General features: G+C 42.6%; 2 protein-coding genes across 2 annotated transcripts; both read left to right on the top strand.

Moving 5' to 3' along the window:
- The first annotated feature begins 386 nt into the window (after positions 1-386).
- lgmn (legumain) lies at positions 387-5413 on the top strand. Its single transcript, XM_068751808.1, has 14 exons — positions 387-489; positions 799-967; positions 1088-1185; positions 2109-2190; positions 2298-2380; positions 2493-2568; positions 2866-2928; positions 3050-3116; positions 3302-3420; positions 3767-3856; positions 3985-4191; positions 4276-4446; positions 4821-4888; positions 5008-5413. Exons 2-14 carry the CDS (start codon positions 833-835, stop codon positions 5048-5050), a joined length of 1302 nt encoding a protein of 433 aa, XP_068607909.1. The 5' UTR covers positions 387-489; positions 799-832; the 3' UTR covers positions 5051-5413.
- A 934-nt stretch (positions 5414-6347) lies between these two features.
- Positions 6348-10792, top strand: chp1 (calcineurin-like EF-hand protein 1). Its single transcript, XM_068751796.1, has 7 exons — positions 6348-6585; positions 6824-6896; positions 7958-8038; positions 8487-8614; positions 8691-8752; positions 9275-9397; positions 9606-10792. The coding sequence occupies exons 1-7, from the start codon at positions 6519-6521 to the stop codon at positions 9657-9659; spliced, it is 588 nt and encodes a 195-aa protein (XP_068607897.1). The 5' UTR covers positions 6348-6518; the 3' UTR covers positions 9660-10792.
- Positions 10793-11879: the final 1087 nt, after the last annotated feature.

The following is an 11879-nucleotide window of genomic DNA, read 5'->3' as shown; positions in this document are numbered from 1 at the left end:
TTGATGGACTGTTTCACTATTTAACTTAATTCTTTTCTATATGGGAAAAAAAAATAAAAGTTTGATTTATTGCTGACAACTTTAACATGCCTCTTCTGGGTCCTTCTATTTACTGAAAACTGATAATAAAAACAATACAAGCTCAGACATCAGGATACAGAGAAGGCACTGCGCCATGTTTAGAATGAAACTCGTGATTAGCATGCAACGAAGTAGAATTTGTGGTTTTTAATTCTTTTACAACACGATGACTCGAGTCATGATTTTATCAGCGACGGACTACCCGACAAGCTCCAACAAGTGAGCGTACGCCAATCACATGACTGTTTACGGAGATGCCCCGCCCCCCGAGCTTTCTGATAGGCTGCTTCGGGAGAATTCCCAACAACTGGTTTTCCGAGCGTCACGTACAAATGTTCGATCCATCCTGCGGAGCTCCACTCCATGTAGTTATTTTTATTTCTTCCTTCTTCTTTCACCATAGAAAAGGTAAAAACGAGTTTTTGTTTGCTTTACACGCCTCTGGGAGTTATTTGGATTTTTTCCAAATAGCTTGTTACTATTATTATTATTATTATTATTATTCTGGTGGTAAAGCTTCCGTGCCTTTAGTCTGTTGTTTATTAGCTTCTGCTAGCTAGCCGGTTGCGTTAAGGATCATGTGACGTCCAGGCGGTCAGGTGGCGTTTTGTTGTTGTTTTCCTGCCCGTGATTGCTGTAGCTTCGCTGTCCAATAAATCTCCGAAGCATTAATGCGAGGCGTTTGATGCGGGTTTCTCTCCCCTGTCTCCCACGCAGGCCTCCCACGCAGGCCTCCCACGCAGGCTCGAACATGTCAGCCCTCTTCGTGCTGCTCGCCCTGAGTCTCGGGCTGCTCAGCGCGTTTCCTTCCCAGCAGCCGGACGGTGGGAACAACTGGGTCGTGATGGTAGCCGGGTCCAATGGCTGGTACAACTACAGGCACCAGGTCAGAGGTCACACTGAGGGTCGCTTCTGTGATAATGCAGGTCTGTTTTAGTTAAGGGCCCTCAGAGAGGCCTCACACGCCACGCAGGTTCTCTTAAATGTCCTTCTTTCTGTCTCTCAGGCTGATATCTGCCATGCGTACCAGATCGTCCACTCGAATGGCATCCCGGATGAGCACATTGTGGTTATGATGTACGATGACTTGGCAAAAAACGAGGAGTGAGTTGAAAGATTTCTTTCTTTTTGTCATCAAGAGACATATTTCATGCAAAGTGTTCAAAGTCCCCTGCTTTAGTTTAATGCTGTTCTGTTTTTGATTAGCATGCAAATACATGTCAATGTCGTCATGTGACAGAAAAATGAAATAGATGTGCCGCAGGATCATTTATTGGAGGGCTGCACTTTCAGAATTAACTTTTTATGTAAGAATGTGTAGAAACACTTTATTGGTAATAGTTGATATTAATCATTCAGAAAGCTGTACCTTGTTTTTAACTGATTTAATGGCAGAGTTTTCAATGTTTGGTAAGCAACGTACGGCTGTAAAGTTTTTTAAAGGCCAGAATGTTCTTAGATGTGTTCAGATCCCGCGTGACAGAGCATGATGCACTGTAACACTGCAGGTCAGGGATAGGTCGGCGCTGTCTTATTGCATTACAGAAAGTAGTTCTGCAGTGAAAGGGACTAAACCTGAAGGAGTTGGCATGTGATCAGAATCAGAATCAGAATCAGAAGTGGTTTATTGCCATTGTCAGTGAGGGTTCACAGACTAGGAACGTTTCTCGGTGAAGTCGTGCTACATCTAACATTAATGACAAAATACAAAGACCATACAAGTACAGACACATCAACAGCAGCCGGAGTGGTTACACAGATGTGTACTAGCAGCAGTAAACTGGCGTCATCACGCAGTGCAAATGGAACAGTGCAAGTTGTATTCAGGAGTCCGGGACAGAATTATTAAGTGTTCATTAGTCTTACGGCCGAGGGAAAGAAGCTGTTCTTGTGGCGGGAGGTTCTGGTCCGGATGGACCGTAGCCTCCTGCCTGACGGGGTCAGTGAGTCAGTGATCAGTGAGTCATTGATCTGTCGTCGTTCCACTCAGGCTTTATCAGCCATTTCCACTTCCTCATTCTTTACAGGAACCCAACCCCTGGAATAGTAGTCAACAGGCCGAATGGCACAGACGTGTACCATGGAGTTGTTAAGGATTACACCGGGGACGTGAGTCTGTCAACGTTTAACCAAGAGCACAAATCAATACCTGATTAAATGTCCTGCATATTTCATGACAGTCATTTCATACAAAAGTTAATTTTGGATGTCTGCAGGATGTGACCCCTGAAAACTTCCTGGCGGTGCTGAAGGGTGACGCCTCAAGTGTCAAAGGCGGCTCTGGAAAGGTGTTAAAGAGGCGAGTGATGAAATAGAGCAGATCGTTGTGGGGAGATTCCAGATATCAGGACAGCAGAGGAACCCGTTCATCAAGTCGGTCTCTGAACTGTCAAGGTGTGCTTGTTTTCCAGTGGCCCTGAAGACCACGTGTTTGTGTTCTTTGCCGATCACGGGGCACCTGGTATTCTGGCCTTTCCTAATGATGATGTGAGCGCTTTTCTACTTCCTCCTCATCATTATACCTCAGAAATGTACCGCACCAAACTAGTTTAGCTCGCATGTTGAAGCAGGTAAAGATCCCTGTTGTTGAACATCTTGTGTCAGTCGTCGCTGGCAGTCACTGTTTTTTCTAGCATTTAACAATTTGAGAAAAAAGCTGCCACGCTCAAATGTTAGACTTTTATTTTTAATCAGTGAAAATGACTTGTTGAAGAACGAATACAAATCTAAAATGTCATACCGGTTTCATGCTCTGGTGAATGTTATATTCTGTTTTCCTTGCAGCTCAATGTTAAAGATCTCCAAGAAGCCATTCAATACATGCACAAGAACAACAAATACAAAAAGGTGCGCAGCAACCTGCTGCTGGGGTGTCGTTGGTCTGTTTGTAGGCCGGCTGTCGGGCATTAGATGTGACTTGTTTTGTGTGTGCTTTGCCCCACGCACGCGCGCACACACACACTCACAGATGGTGTTCTACATTGAGGCGTGCGAGTCGGGATCAATGATGGAGAATCTGCCTGACGACATTGACGGTGAGCTGAACTTTCACCCCGGTGGAATCCATTTGAAGCTGTGAAGGTCAATGGTCAGCAGAGTTTGTACAAACTCAGCCCTGTGGTCTGAGTGACGATGAAATATCCAAATATATTTTAGTTAGATTTCTTAGAGACATGTTACATTACGCAGCATTAGCATTAGCGCTTCTTGTGTTTTCCAGTGTACGCCACCACTGCATCCAACTCTAAGGAGTCCTCTTATGCCTGTTACTACGATGAGAAGAGGGAAACGTACTTGGGAGACTGGTACAGCGTGAACTGGATGGAGGACTCTGATGTGGTGGGAGAATTTCACACTTCTGTATCTGAATACAAATTGTTTTTTTATCATGAAATGACAAACAAAAAAGAAGAAATGACTTCCTGTTTAGTTATCAGACAGAGAAAATACCACAAACATTACAAACCTCCAACTCTCTGCATGATCGCTTAAAGAGTCGAACTGCATGGACAGAGAGTTGTCTAACTCTTCTCCTCCTACCTCAGGCCATGGGCCCATCAGTCACCCCCCATTGATTACATTAATGATAATGTCCAAGAGCTCCTGGAGGAATTTACAAAGGCGATCTGAATCCAGCCTTGAAATGGTTGATTCCAGCGCTTTATGTCCAACATTGTGCTTCCAGGAGGACCTGTCAAAGGAAACGCTGTCGAAACAGTTCAAGATTGTGAGGAGCCACACGAACACCAGCCACGTCCAGCAGTACGGTAACAAGGTGAGAGGGTGACTGATGGAGGGAAGCCCTCGGCTTTCCTGCTTCCTCTGAATGGAAGAATAATGATCAGAGGGGAACAAATGTGTGCTTCCTGCCCTTTAAACTCAACGCCTTTCCTTTCTCTGCAGACTGTAGGCCACATGAAGGTCCGGGAGTTTCAAGGCAACCCCAAGCCTGGCCCGCCCCCTCCTCCAGTGACCCTGCAGCCAATTACAAACCTGGCTCTGACCCCGAGCCCTGACGTTCCTCTGGCCATCCTCAAGAGGAAGCTGATGGCCTCCAATAATTCCACAGCCAGGAGGGAGTTACTGATGGAGATCGACAGGCACCTTAGGGTACAGACGAATCAGATTCATTAAGACGCTTAGAATTGAGCATGAAAGATGTCACGTTAGAGATTCCCATGTGTGCCCCTGCAGTTAAGGGAATTGATGGCTGAAACGCTGCGCCGAGTGGTTGAGGAGCTGACCGGTAATAAGTTCGAGGCCGATGTGATTCTCAGCATGAGAGCTGACCTGTCCCAGCACGGGTGCTACAAAGCTGCACTCACCCACTACAAACACAGCTGCTTCAACTGGCACAGACAAGAGGTAGAGTTGTCCGAGGATGTCTTAGTGTACATGTAGTCTACAATTCCTGTTTGTGTCCGGTTGCTTTTATGCTTTAAAACAAGTCTGCATCTTCTTCTGCGATGCCTTTCTGCACCCGAGCTCCAGAAATGTTTTGCTTTCCAAGTGACTCTGAGTAGATAATGACCACATTTATCGGGAAAAGCTGCTCCAACGAGACCGGGGGCTGTGCTATTTATTATGTAATGGTTGTTTTGACACAATGCATCTTACATGTTGAGTATCTATTTCTACTTCTAGAGCAGCATCAGATCTGTTTCACTTGCTATCCATCAGTAGGTGTTACATCTGTCACACTGAAGGGACTCTAATTCATGATGCCCCTTGTGTTTCAGTTTGAATACGCTCTGAGGCATCTGTATGCTCTGGTGAACCTGTGTGAGAGAGGATACCCTGCCAACAGGTACTTCATAAAGCAGCTCATTTCCATTAAACATGTTACGCTAAGCCCAGAGGCTCCGCCCCTGTGAACCGTTAATGTTGTATTTTCTGATATTTGGCTGTTTTGTCATTTCTCTTCAGGATCCAACTTGCTATGGACTCAGTGTGTCACTCCAGAAAGTAAAAGGATGGAATGGGTTGGTAAGAACAAGATGAGGCTTCTATTTGCACTGCTGATGAATCAATCTATTGTGGACTCGACTATTCTTTTATCAACAAGCTGACACTATTTTATTTCTTTAATTTTTAAAGCCATTTTATAATGAGTTGCACTATTGCTGTGATGAGCTTATGGATTGTTTTTTGGAATACAAAAACATAACATGGAATTACTGAAAATATCTTATGGTCTTTTTGCTTTATTTGTGGCCTGGAAGGCAATGAATGTTTGACTAATAGGAAATGGGCGTACCACTAAACATTGAACAATGTTGTACCGCAACAGTTGGGGATCTTAAAATAAATCTGTTCATAAAATCTCTAAAAAGTGTTTGAGTGTCTTATTTCCTCTTTATTTCTGTTTTACCTGTGTTAATATTCAGCACAGGTTATTAGTGATCCTTTGTAACAAAATCACACTTTTATTTCTTTTGATAATTCAGATTTTAGTGTTTTTTGCACACAATCTCCTGAACTGCAGTTGCAACTCTTCTTCATTTCACACTGATGGACAACGGGCAGACAACAGATCATTATTAATACATTGCTGCCCATTGTGAGGGCTTGATAAAGAGCTTTAAATGCACAAAACTATAACTTCACATTTAAGTAGTGTACTGTCCTGTAGTTTGCAAAGCAGATTGCAGTAGTTGCGTCTCAGTTTATTGTGACAAAGAATCCCGACGTCAAATGATGCAGTTCTTCCATCTAGTGACGACGTTTTGATCTACAACTTTAAAAACAACAGCGAAAGTTGTATGAACTTCTTTTTGATTGTTTTTTAAAAGTCATATTTTATTTGATGACTGGCGACTTTTATTGCTCTTTATTTACATGCGATATTTATTTATTTATTGCCTTGTCATCATAGTCGATGTTTACCTACTATAAATAAAGGGGAGGGAAACTGGATTGATTTCGAGTATCATTTGTGTTTTAGGCATAAAACGGGTATTATGGTGTGATGGTACCGTAGCAGGCAAGCTCCGGACCCGCGGTCTAAATGAGAAAAATAGATTACTTCTCAGAAGAACCCAATTTCGTTTTGTCGTGGATTTTAAATATCAATCCCACTTGTTTGAGGGAGCATTTCAAATGTAGTCGAATTTTGAGCAGGCATTAAACTTTGCTACCCAATTACACCAGGACCTTCCTGTTTGGGAGGTGGCTTCTTTTAGGGCCCGCCCCCTCGTAATAAAACAGGAAGACAAGCTGGACGCGACCATCACTGCTATTGTGAAACTACCACCGACGGTAGTAAATATATTCACGTTCAGAGCTTACCAGAACGCATACTACAAAAATAACCCGCGTTATAGTCGGTATCGATACGTTAGCTTCTTTGCTAACTTAACAGTCAGCTTCAGATCACAGCTGGTGTCGTTGCGTAAGACGTCTAGGAACGCCCTTTCGACACCCTTTAGCGTTTCACCATGGGTTCCAGAGCCTCCACGTTACTTCGAGAAGAGGAGATCGAAGAAATTAAGAAGGAGACTGGCTGTAAGTTGAGCTCTGGCAAATCGCTGTGATGAAGATGGAGACGGTCACGCCTCAAAGTTTGCTCTCTGCATTGCTCGTGCATTTAAGTTACCATTCATGCAGAGTCTCCGTTATGTAAACCTGCAATTTCTCCAAATCAAAAAGTTATGTAATAAAAGGAAGTTACGCAGCAAGACGGGTTTTGTGCCTGTTATCTTTTGGTCGTCTGGTAATAAAGTCTTTGGTATCCTCCCTGCAGTCTCCCACAGTCAGATCACCCGCCTGTACAGTCGCTTCACCAGTCTGGACAAAGGTGAAAACGGTGCCCTCAGGTAAGCAACAAACCTTTTCTGGAAATGTATCTGTCATACAAAAGCCATATTATAAACTCGCTTCATTTGCTGCCTGTCCAGAATGAGTAATTTATTCGGTATGGAAGGTAACAAGCCAAGTTCTGGCTGACGTAAGGGACACATTTGTTCCTTAGATTCGATTTAAATACTTGTGAAGGAATTATGACCCGATTCTCACTCACAGCTAAATCATTTGTTAATAAATGACCTCTGCCGATTAGTTTTGCCGGACATTGTCTTATTATTTCTTTCCCTTTTCACTGAGGAGTTTATGCAGTTAACAGAATTGCGATGGTCCTCCAGCAGAAGTACAAATCTTAGACAGAGAGGGACACCAACATGTTCTCAAATCATTGAATTTTAATTCTCTGATATGAGGGTACTTTCTAGTTTCCACAAGTTTTTAAATTCACCCTTTTTTAAGTTTCCTTCATACGACATGAAACCCAAGAGCTTTATATTTGAGCACAGAGGAGTCGAAGTGTTCTTTCTGTGGTTTGTGATTAACTTCTTGCTCGGCCCTTTTGTTTTACCAGAATAAGCAATAGGTAAAGAAAAAATAATTAATCATTAAGACCGCTGAGACATTTGCGTGATACGGGTTTGGCGGTGAGGTCTGTGGAGGGTGAAAGCTCTTTACGGATCTTTTGAAAGATTTGTTTACACAAAACACTTTCTCGGTTCCGCCTGTTTGTGCTCTGTTGCTTTCAGTTGTGTAAATTCTCATTTCTCAAGGTGACTTTCTTGCCATTTATTATCTACCACACTAGTGAGATGATGCGTTCATCTTTACTGACCAACTTCAAGGATCTTTCCCACTGATCTGAGTGAAATCTATTTCCCCAACTCAAACAATTCCCAGAATTACAAATATTTATTTACCATTGTCTGATCATCATTTCTTAATAAAAATAAATATTGGTCTGTGCACTGCCATGTATTTTCAAAGTTCCTCGAAGGTTTTAAATTTGCATCTTGTGTAATAAGAGTCTGTTGTGATGTTGGAATTTAAATTCAGTCATATCTCTTCCCACCTGCAGTCGAGAGGATTTCCAGAGGATCCCAGAGTTGGCCATCAATCCGCTGGGAGACAGGATCATTAATGCCTTTTTTCCTGTGGGGTGAGCGGATTATCTCATGGTGTTCATTTTACATCCGAATCACACGCACCCACATAGCTGAGGGAGGCAGTCGGTCCGCTTGGCGGCAGAGAGGCTCTGTCCTTTGGTAGTGTGTGTTTGGTAAATAATCATAAAGGTTTTTTCCACACCTATTGGTTGCTACTGACATTTTAAATGCTTTCGAATGTAAAACTGAAAAGAGTTTGTAAGTTTTAGCTTTGATTGGTCTCGGATGTGCTTCGGTTCTGGAGCTTCCTTGCTTCGATCCACATGAGTGTTTTGCAGTGTGAAATGGTGTGAGGTTCCGATTAGTTTGAGTTTTCTTTGTGTTGCTCACAGAGTAATCGGAGCCTACGACTGTTTCCTTTGTGTCTTGTATCTGAAAAGATTAAGAAAATCCTTTTTTCTCTGTTTGATGTGTAGTTTCATTATTCTGCCGGTTTTTTAGGGAGGACCAGGTAAACTTCAGGGGTTTTATGCGGACCTTAGCTCACTTCCGACCAATCGAGGACAATGACAAGAACAAGAACGCCGCCACAAGTGAACCGCTCAACAGCAGGACAAACAAGCTGCTCTGTGAGTGTCCAGCCACAGGATTTCAAGGAGTGACTAATGAATGCCATGACTTACCCATATTTTTTTGTTTGTCCAGTTGCTTTCCATCTGTATGACCTGGACAGAGATGATAAAATCTCCCGGGATGAGCTGCTGCAGGTGAGTGGATTGGTTTCCCGTGTAAATGCAGAGTCGCAGATCTTTACTGTGAATTCCTGCTTTTTTCTTATCTTACTTATTTGGCAAAGGAACAAATGCTGTTCTGATTATCAAGATTTCCATGTCTGTGTGAAGACTTGGTCCAGGTGCTGATGATGAGATATCTCACCTTAACATCAGGTTGATTTCTCCAAGACAGTTAGTTATCCTCTGTTTGTCGTCCCTCTGTGAAACCATATTTGTGACGGTAACATTGTGTGAGCTGTCATTGTTGTAAGCTCCGTGTTAAGTGACTCAGACAAATCTCTTGTTTTGCACAAAACACTTCTGCGTAAGCCGCTTCGTGTAATAACTATGAATTACGTGTGACGGTGTGCCGATCCGTTCTGCTTTGGTGCTGTTTTCATGAGCATTTCTCCATGTTCTCCTGTGATTTGTGGTGAAACTCGTGTTTCCTCTTCACTAGGAATGCGTTCTCGCTGATATTAACCATGGCATCATGGTTTGTTCCTTTTTCTGCAGGTCTTGCGGATGATGGTTGGTGTGAACATTTCAGACGAACAACTTGGCAGCATTGCTGATAGAACCATTCAGGAAGCTGACACAAACGGAGATAACTCAATTACCTTCAATGAATTCATCAAGGCAAGTTTTTGAGCACCTGTTACTTTAGATAGGCGTCTCATGTGGATTTGCGTTGTTTCCCTTCCTCCTTAAGGTTTTAGATTTGTACTTTTATTGAAAAGCTTTGGCTCTGTTTATTTTGCCGTGAGTAAATACTGAACATCGCACAGAAGAAGATGAGAAGCACTCTGTGTGAACAGAACATTTAGGTCCTGCTTTGTTTCCTCAGGTCCTGGAGAAGGTGGATGTGGAACAGAAGATGAGCATCCGGTTCCTCCACTAAGCAACTTTTTTTTTGGGGGGGGGGGGGGGGGTAGAACTTCTTTCCATCAGCTGACGTCTAAAGACAACATCCAGTTTTTCAACGGGCTGCTGTATGCACATCGAATCGAGTGGATGTCAGTGCGCTGTATAGAAAGGGAAACGTTCCGTGCCTTGGTTAGCTATATGAAACATCACTGTGCCCCCCCCCCCTTGATAGATCATTATTTATTAGGAATTTTTAGGGGTCATTGTTGGTGCCACTGCTGTCCACCATAGTACAATCAAGCTTTATTGCTGTTAGAGTGGATAAGTGAAAGCCTTTGTGAAGCAGGCAGGGTTTTTGATCTTGAGCTCGTGACTTCTTTACTTTGACTCTTGGCGGCGCGAATCGGGGCAGCCAGATATGTTAGTTTGTCCCTTGAAGCAACACAGGTATAAATATCGTCATGTTTTACCCACTGAAGTGCCATGAGTTTAGTTCCTGTTTGTAAGTCATCTGACTTCTAAAACGGGTACTTGTTCATGTTTGTGTGAACTCTTTCATTGAGGTTAATGTAGCTACTGCCAATAGTGATTGTTGGACATCATCCAAAGCTAGCTTGATGTGTAGCTACCCAGGGCCTCTCTGAGCCACCTCTGTGGATGTTATATTTATAAAATAAATTATATAAAAAGTGTTATTACTGAAGATTCTGTGCAAAACTCTTCCATCAGTTATGCGTGTACCGACAGGTAGCTGTAGTGTTTTGCTAAATGCTAGTGGAATATTTCAGAATATTTCACTGCTTGGAGTTTTAATCAAGGCCTGTTTGACTCTGAGACCCTGTGGCTGACAAGTTCGTTTTTTTTTTTAGACATAGAACTGATTAATGTGTGACGCTGCCGCACTATGCTTCTATTTATTTTATCAGTCTTTTTGTTGCCATTGACTAGTTCTAGATGTGAAGGTATTCAAAATCTCTCTTCTGTGCGGGCTAATGATCACTTAATTCATGTAAGTTTATGTCAAGACAGGAATACCCTCCAGAAGTGTGCAGGAGTATAGGACATAAAGGTTTTATTTTAATTCATCTTGATGAAATGTTCAATCAGATATGATTCACATGTTATGTGATGCATGAATTTGATTTTAATAAAATAAGTGCCATGCTTGCCTTGTCATTTATTATTTTGTTTTTCTAACTCAACAGATTTGTGTTGGATTTTAGTTTATTCAACAAAAAAAGCACTACAGTACATGTATCCACAACAGCCAAATACGGAATTGGTGCCTTTCTGCTGTTAAGGGACTTGTTTTTATGTTTTCCAGATAATGGCTAGCATTTTATTTGTTTATTTATTCTTGAAGGGGCTTTCTTGCAGACGCACTTCTTTTAATGCTTGAGTATATTCCTTGATGAGCGCTACTTTTCCTACAACTACTATTTAACGGAAGTCCACTAAATATATTATTATTTATATATATGTATATATGAAAATGTCTTAATATATATATGGAAATTTCTGAATATATATATATCAAAATATATATTCCGGAGTTCGGTCCATATTCTCAGACCTCACTTTTGATTACTCTGATAAAAGCACCGCTGAATTCATTGATAATTGAAAGAACAATTTCCGGGGCGGGCTTTTATTTTGATGGACACGTTTCCGGCACACTCGTCGCATTCTTCCGTAGCAGAGCGAAAATGGCGTAGGGTGGAGGGTGCGCGGAGACGGGGCCGGTGGGGATTCTCTTCCCTCCTGGGGGGGCAGAGGGGGCCGGTGTTCTCGGTTTACTCCTCCCTCAGCGTTCGCCTCCCGGCGCGGCCAGTCTCTCCACGAGACGCCCGTCAGAGGCTCCGTTTGTGGGACCTAAATGTCGTCCGCGGCGGAGGAATCCCTTTTGTTTACCATGACGTGCAGCCGCAGCTCGACCCACAGAGCGTCTTCTCACAGAGGTCAGTGCTTCTGATTCGAGCCAAACCCCAGAACGTGTTTCCATGTTTCCATGTTTCAGTGCGCTTGAAGGATCGTTTTAGTTATTATAGATCCTACATTCCAATACCCAGACGTTGAACCAGACAGACATATTGTCGGATCAATAATGTCACCACATTTTAACCGTTTATTGAGTAATGTATTCAATCAAACAAACATTTAGTTGCGCAATTGTAATTGTGAATATTTGCTTTTTAAAATATGTAAGCTTTTGACTTTTTTCAGTTCCAGGACATCTATGTATTTCATGGACATC

Source organism: Brachionichthys hirsutus, chromosome 18, assembly GCF_040956055.1.
Source record: "Brachionichthys hirsutus isolate HB-005 chromosome 18, CSIRO-AGI_Bhir_v1, whole genome shotgun sequence".
Taxonomy (NCBI): Eukaryota; Metazoa; Chordata; class Actinopteri; order Lophiiformes; family Brachionichthyidae; genus Brachionichthys; species Brachionichthys hirsutus.
The sequence above is the reverse complement of the archived record's forward strand: the minus strand, read 5'-3'. Positions and strand labels throughout refer to the sequence as shown.

What these genes read in the sequence shown, in the direction of transcription:
- lgmn (XM_068751808.1), top strand. Translation starts at nt 833, where the DNA reads ATGTCAGCCCTCTTCGTGCTGCTCGCCCTGAGTCTCGGGCTGCTCAGC. An exon ending in GGTACAACTACAGGCACCAG is followed by an intron (nt 968 to 1,087) that starts GTCAGAGGTCAC and finishes TCTGTCTCTCAG; the next exon opens with GCTGATATCTGCCATGCGTA. An exon ending in TCCAGCAGTACGGTAACAAG is followed by an intron (nt 3,857 to 3,984) that starts GTGAGAGGGTGA and finishes CTTTCTCTGCAG; the next exon opens with ACTGTAGGCCACATGAAGGT.
- chp1 (XM_068751796.1), top strand. Translation starts at nt 6,519, where the DNA reads ATGGGTTCCAGAGCCTCCACGTTACTTCGAGAAGAGGAGATCGAAGAA. An exon ending in GGTGAAAACGGTGCCCTCAG is followed by an intron (nt 6,897 to 7,957) that starts GTAAGCAACAAA and finishes TCCCACCTGCAG; the next exon opens with TCGAGAGGATTTCCAGAGGA. An exon ending in CAGGACAAACAAGCTGCTCT is followed by an intron (nt 8,615 to 8,690) that starts GTGAGTGTCCAG and finishes TTGTTTGTCCAG; the next exon opens with TTGCTTTCCATCTGTATGAC.